Here is a 6,996-nt window from a genome sequence, read left to right as displayed (position 1 = left end):
ATATTTCTAATCATTTTATTTTTTGTGGTATATATCACTTCCTGTGCCATATTCTAATTCTTAGCTTATAGTTCACGCCTTATCTCCCATGACACTTCTCTGGACAGAATTTTACGCACACATGTGCACGCACACACACGTGCACACACACACACACACACCCCATATCCTAGTATATTCTGTGGTTTCCATAGCCTACTTCCTATAATATATGCCACTTCTAGCTCTGTATTACATTTTCCTCCCTCTTAAACCACTTCTAGCAAGAGAGTAGGGAGTCCTAACCAAAAGTCCAGGACCCCTGGAGTGGGGTAGGATGCACAGACCCACCTGTGTCTGGGGGTGGTGGTGGAGTTGGGCAGAGCAGGTTAAAGCCATCTGGCAGCTGAACTGCAGCCAAGAAACGAACGTGGCCAGTGTGTCCCTGGCCTAGGCCAGTGGGGCTGAGGGGCGCTCTAGGGCAGCTGACAGTACTGGGTGAGGTGGGCATGGTGAGCACGACGCCAGCACTGGTGCCCACCCACAGCAGCTCTTCACACACCAGCAGTGCTGTGATCCTCAGGCAGGCAGCCTTATGCTGCCGGATGATGGCGTCCGAGCCTGGAGTGAGAGACAGACCAGAGCTGAGGCTGAATCCTGGCCCTGGTTCAGTCTCCTCAATGACAGGGCAATAAGACTCCAAGGGAAGGGGTACTGGTAGACAGAGGTCAGTACCTGCCAGCATCCTGTGCACAGGAGGTGTGACATCTACCTCTGCCAGCTGCTCAAAGGTGTCTGGATGGTAGAGACACACGTGGGCACTACCTTTCAATGTCACCCACACGCCCAGGCTGGAGTCCACCATGCAAGCCACGCTGCGGCTGGAATCCTGCCCCACGTAGAATGTGTGCTGGTGGTGGGGTGGGTAGAGAGCAGATGGGTGACTGACAGACCTGCCTTCCTTAGCTCCTCCCCTCCCTGCCTTGTGCTTCACCAGTGCCCATCTCTTCTTCCTTATAACGCACGCTAAACCTCTCCAAAAAGCCCACCCGATTGACAGCAAAGGCAGCCTGGCTCCTTGGACTAGATGATTAACTTATAAAAGTTTGGTTTCACTGGAGCCTCCTCCACTTAATCCTCAGTAATTAAAATAGAGGTGTCCTTTCCTCATGAAACTTGAGTGATTTAATGATTAGAGTATTCAAAGCTTGAAAGGTTTTAAGAGCAACCATTAGCCTCTCCCTGGACAACTGGATACATTTTTATGGCCTTCATAACCTCATCTCCCTCTCTTGTGGGCCTGGCTCACTCCAAGTCACCAATTCCATCCCACTCTCCCCCAAGCCCCTAGGGCTACCTCCAGCTGCAGTGTGTCAGGGCTCAGGACAAGGACTCGGTTCTGGCAGCCACACCACAGCCGCCCACCCACAGACACCATCTTAGTGATGGTGCTCCCCTGAGGACCCAGGGTCACTGATTTGAAGTTCTGGGGGTCCCAGAAACGACCTGGAGAGGGAGTGGGATAAAGAAAACAGCAAATTCAGTCCAGTATTGCACTTGAGCCTTACCCTCTCCTGAAACGAGGTGCTAACAACCCCATTTATAAATGAGGACATCAAGGCCCAGAGAGGGTTTGGGAGTTGCCCAAAGCCACATCTCCAGACTCAGCCCCAAGGCCCCATCCTCTCAGAAGAGAGCTCCAACACCAGCAAGGGCTCCAGGGGTTGGGAGGAGGGCTGGGTACTCACCTGCTTCTCTTTGGTAGACCACAAGTTCTCCATTAGCCAGAGACACAAACACCTGGTTATTGAGATACCTAGATAGAGAAAAGAAGGAGGAATCATGGGCTTCAGGAGGCCAAAGCAGGTCACCTCGGGCCAAGGGAATCACAGACAAATGACTATAGTTTCCAAGAGATCACCTTTCCAAGTAGGGGAGTCTGAACCTAGGAAAGGGTAGTGACTTGCCCAAGGCCGCACAGTATGTGAGCAGCACAGCTAGCCTAGGGCCTGGCCTCCGGCTTCTGGCCTCCAAAGAGAGGAGGAGGCAGGAGAGCAGGATGACCTGGGTGAATCGCAAGGGGCCTGTATGTGCAGCTGAGAAAGGTCTGGACCAGAAGGGCCACCCAGGGGCCTTACAGGATGCAGGTCACAGAGGCTGCGTGCTGGAGCTTCATGCTGTTCCTGCGATCACGGATGCTGTCGGAGGACTGGTACACGTGGACACTGTGGATCAGGGGTACGCACCTGTGACAAGTGCTTGGGCACACCAGCCCCCAGAATCATCCTTTCACCTCCAGGCCTCCACCATCAGCTCCACCATGCTACATGTCTGCCCAGGGTACTGAGATTCCACAGTCTCCCTGTGGTTTCAGACCCAATGGCAGTACTCCTGGGGTCTGCCCCAAAGCCCTCCCACTCCTGTTTCAGGATACCATATAATTCCCAAAGTAGGGAGCTCAGGGTTCTGGCACTGTGACTCTGGCCCCTCCCTGGTCCCTACCAGCCATCCTCAGTGCCCAGCCACACAGAGCTCTGATAGGCTTCAGGGTCAACACTCAGCAGGTCCTCAAGGCTGCCCCGGGTGAAGGAGCCACGGCTGGAGCGGCGAAGGGCTCTCCCATCCATTGGGCTGGTGCCACAGGGACCGCCAGGTCCAAAGGAGCCAGACAGTGACAGGAAACCAGGCTCCTGCTCCTCCTCGGAACTGGTCGTTTCCACTGTGGCTTCCTTGGAGCTTGGGGTCTCCTCATCTGAGAGAGACAAAGGTCTTTAACTCCATTCCCCTCTGCTAGGCCTGAGTTCTGATATCTTTCTAAGGCTCAGTCTCCCCTCGATGCATCTCTTCTGGCCATGTCCCTCCCCAGGGCCTTCTACAACTGTTCCTCCTATTCCCGAGGCCTCTGCATCAGCTCAGGCCTTGTTAACCTGCTCACTGACAGTTTAGTGCTACAGGTTCCTAGTCCTAGCCCCCTCCAATCTGCCACCATACCATAGACAGAGAGACCAGTTACTCCACTCTCTACTCCATCTTCCTTAACTAATCAGTCATTCTAGGGTCTTCAGGATCTGGCCTGCCTGTCTCATTGCCCTTTAGCTCCTCAGTGTCACAGCCCCTGCCCACCTTGCTGGCCCTCACTGCTCTGTGTGCTAATGTCCGCTTATGCGGGTCCCTCTTCAATACCCATAGGGCTGGCCCCTCTTCTGGGTGGTCCACACTGCTTGACAGCCCCAAGATAGACACTCACTGCCAAAGCTAGAGGAGATGGTGGACCGGCTGGCCTGGCTCTGCAGGGTCCCCGAGGGGCTGGGCGAAGACTCATCGTCGGAGTCGCTGTCAAAGGGCACCAATTCTGGACGGGGGTCACCCTCGGTGGGGCCTGGTGCCATCTCAAGGCCCGAGCCGGCAATGGAGATGTGCAGGCAGGCCTGGGGCCCTGACTCTGCCAGTGTCGCTGCTTCCTCGTCTGTAGCCTCAACGTCCAACTCAGGCCCAGCGGGCTCAGGTGCCGACTCTTGCGGGCTCCGCAAGGATGAAGGCCGCTCTCTGCAAGATAAAGTGGTGGGGATAAGGGCCCCTTGGAACTCAGGCTCAGCCCCACTCGCCAAGCCCACCAGGCCCCGCCCACATCTACCTAATACGCCAACCACCACCTAAGGGCCGCCTCCATTGTTGAAGGTAGAGACTCAGTCCAGCAGCCCTGCCCACCGCCGGGCCTCACCGGTGGCTTTGGGGTTGCAGGCCCGGAACCGCCCCAATGCAGAGGATGCGAGCAGAACAGACAGCGATGCAGGCCTCCACGTCGGGCTCCGCGCGCAGGCTCAGCAGGCACACCTGGCCCACATAGCCGTCGCTGTTGCACACCCACACCTCTGGTGTGGGCTCGGGGCAGCTGCTCAGGGTTGGCGCTGCGCAAGAGAACTGCAAAAGGCGCCAATGGACAGGGGAAGGTGAATGGAGGAATCACTGCTACTCTCCACCACTCTCCAGACTCACCAGCAGGACAGAGCGGGGCAGGCCTGCATGGATGTGTATGGATTCCCAGCACACCCCTCTGCATATGTGTTGTGTTCACATACAGCACACGTGACACTCTTTATACATCGAATGCACGCAGCCTGTGATATAGGTATCAACCATATGTGCATGTTCACATATACACCCTGAATATGATGTGTATATGCACGTAACATGAAAATGGTAACCTTTGTCTGTATGTATACACTCATAAAAGCACATAAATTAGATATCTTCCATCAACTCTGCTCACATGCACAGATATAGACATGCATGAACATACCCGTATGCATAACACATATGCAGTGTCCATGTGCATGTACAGAGAGAGTTATACACTCAAAGACATAGGGAGTAGTTGGAATATTCAACACATGTACGAAACACTGTACACAAAACAGAAACATAAGAACTGATGCTGGCTTTGAAGAGATGCGCCCACATGACCTAAGTATATACACACACCTGCATGCCACTGCGTGTTTTCATGATGGGGATGGCCTTCAGGAACTCAGGGTCTAGACAGCTTTTGCTGGATGCTGTAGTGGAGATGGTCAGACAGACACTGCTTAGAATCCACCTCATCCTGATCCTGACCTTGCTCATTTCGCTGCTTGTCCTTGGCCTCAAGTTCTCATCTGTACTCCCATCTATGGGAGATAGACCCAGAAGTCTCTAAGGATATTCTAAGCCATGGCCCTTGAACAACAGCTTTCCTGATTCAGGCCTCCTCTGACTGTGTGGGTATGTGTAGAGATGGGGGAGTTCTTGGCCATCTACTGCCATGATGGGCCCCCTGACTTAAGCTGACCTTATCCATGGGATCCCCTCCTTGCCAGGGAGGCCCTGGGGAAGTCCTATGCTTCATTGCTAAAGCTTAGTCCACCCTCCCACTATCAAGGACTGGAGCACAGGACATGGCAGTCCTGGAATTTCTGGCTCCTGATGTCTCAGACAGCCTGGAGGTGCTGCCCATTGCCCATTTCCCGGAGATTCTGGGAGGAGGGTGCTAGCATGGGCCCTGGCTTACCTAGCTTCCTCTTGGCCTCATCAAAGGCCTGCTCAAAGCCAAGGCGGGCGTCAGGGTGGGGGAACTCAAAGATGAAGGAGTCAGTGCCCTCGGGCCTCGTGGTACACAGCTCCAGTTTAGTTGGGGGGAAGGAAAGTGCATAGCACAGTGCCTGCTTCTCTGACAGGTCCCGGTGCATGGCAGCTGAGAGGTCCCGCAGCGCGTCGTCCAGGCTCTGTGGGAAGGAGAGCCTAGGCCTCAGGCCCTAACATCTCCCCTGGAGATGAGTGTGGGGATCTGCCTCTTCCCTGGTAGAGACTGGGACTCTGTCGCCCCTCTTAGACCAAGAGGTAGACTGGATTGTCCCCATGGACTGGATGGGCCCTTTCATCCTCAGCTGGAGGTAGAGCTGTGTCTCCACTCTCAGGCTTGGAACACACTACTTCCCTAAGATGGTGTGAGGCTTCATTTTCCCCCTCAGATAAGTGACAGGGATGTCTTCTCTCTCAGATAGGGTCCCCAACACCCCCAGCCTCAGGAAGATAGCAGACCTGGTGGGGGAAACCGAGGCTTTCAGAGAGCTTGTTCATCTGACCCAGGGTGGTCAGGTCCTCATCTAGGCGGCTGATGGCCTTCTGGATGCTCTCCCGATTGGTGACTTGGGATGCCCCTGGTGGGGATAGAGGAAGGCCATGGACAGATCCAGAGATACACAAGGTCAGGCTTGGACAGACACTCCTCCCCTCACCACACAACCTGCAGCTGGGGGTGGGGAGTGGTCTGACAAACAGAGCTCATAAACCCCAAGTGCCCAAGAACAAAGTTAGCTCACAGAGAAACCCCAGGCCTGAGAGCAGGCGACTGGGCCTAGTTCAGAGCTACACAGCAAGGGTACTGGGCCCTTGGAGAACTCCTGGAAGAGCACAAAGAATAAAAAGCAGACAGCTCTGCAGGTTATGCAGGTGCCAGCTGACAAATCAGCCTGCCGTAGCGGTGTAGCCTCCCACAGGTAGTCAGCTGGACAGGCAGAGCCTTGGGCAGTCAAACTGCTGACTACAGGACTCAATTCCCCCACAGAAAAGGGAGCAATGAGCTGATGCCCTCAATTTCTCTGGTCCTATCCCATACCTGACCACTGCTGAGTAGCTGGTCCCACAGGCCAGCTCAGCATGCCCTAGCCACTGCCTGGCAAGGGATGCACACCCTGGACCAGAGGCCCACAAATGGGCAGCACAGGTAGCAGTGCAGTATACCAGACAATCCAGGGCTGGGAATAACTCCTCCTTCTTCTAAGGGAAACTGTTCCCCACAACTCTCACCACCTGGGCAGCCATGTTTTCATCTACATGACCTTGCCCCATGCCTGGCCACAGCTGACTGGACCATGGCTAGATTGGCCACCTGACCCTAACATCAGTCATTTTATCAGCTGGCCTGTCCTCTAATGAGAAGAGATTGGGCCAATAATTAGCTTGTATTCCTATACAGGGGTCCATGTGGGACAGGCATGGGTTCACGTAGGGGCTGAGTGAGCCCCTTCTTCACCTTAGGGACCACCCCAGGTAAACTTTGGGACATAGTCTGGGCCTGAACTGCCTACTTCCCAGAGGTGCCTACACCACCATTCTAGACCAACCACATCACTCAAGAAAGTGAACTGTGGATCCTGAAGCGGCTAGGGTCCAGAGCTGAGGAAGAAAGGCTGCGATGCAGAAAAGGGAATGATAGATCATGGGAGGTATGAGGAAGCAGAGAAAGCTGAGAGCGGCAAGGAAAATGGCCCGAGAGAGAGAGAGAGAGAGAGAGAGAGAGAGAGAGAGAGAGAGAGAGAGAGAGCGCGTGCACGCGTGAGAGAGGGAAGCAGGGAGGGAAGGAGGACGAAAACACACATAACAGGAGGAGTGGGTCCTTCAAATAGCCTCAGTTCTTGAGAATATTAGCCCCAAATAGCATGGATGTTTCCAACCAGTCTTTTGCTTGATGCCTTGAGT

At 54.4% G+C, this 6,996-nt stretch overlaps 1 protein-coding gene across 1 annotated transcript in view; it reads right to left on the bottom strand.

The window, feature by feature from the left end:
* The window catches only part of ARHGEF17 (Rho guanine nucleotide exchange factor 17), a 56,423-nt gene that overhangs the window by 2,281 nt on the left and 47,146 nt on the right, over positions 1-6,996 (bottom strand). The window contains 11 exon segments of the mRNA XM_025042535.1: positions 331-600; positions 715-889; positions 1,337-1,485; positions 1,728-1,795; positions 2,118-2,204; positions 2,482-2,731; positions 3,227-3,525; positions 3,701-3,900; positions 4,462-4,535; positions 5,027-5,240; positions 5,557-5,675. Coding sequence (XP_024898303.1) covers positions 331-600; positions 715-889; positions 1,337-1,485; positions 1,728-1,795; positions 2,118-2,204; positions 2,482-2,731; positions 3,227-3,525; positions 3,701-3,900; positions 4,462-4,535; positions 5,027-5,240; positions 5,557-5,675 — 1,905 coding nt within the window.

The sequence above is a fragment of the Pteropus alecto genome, unplaced genomic scaffold (genome assembly GCF_000325575.1).
Source record: "Pteropus alecto unplaced genomic scaffold, ASM32557v1 scaffold7, whole genome shotgun sequence".
Taxonomy (NCBI): Eukaryota; Metazoa; Chordata; class Mammalia; order Chiroptera; family Pteropodidae; genus Pteropus; species Pteropus alecto.
Note: the sequence above shows the minus strand (reverse complement) of the source record. Positions and strands in the feature narration are given on the sequence as shown.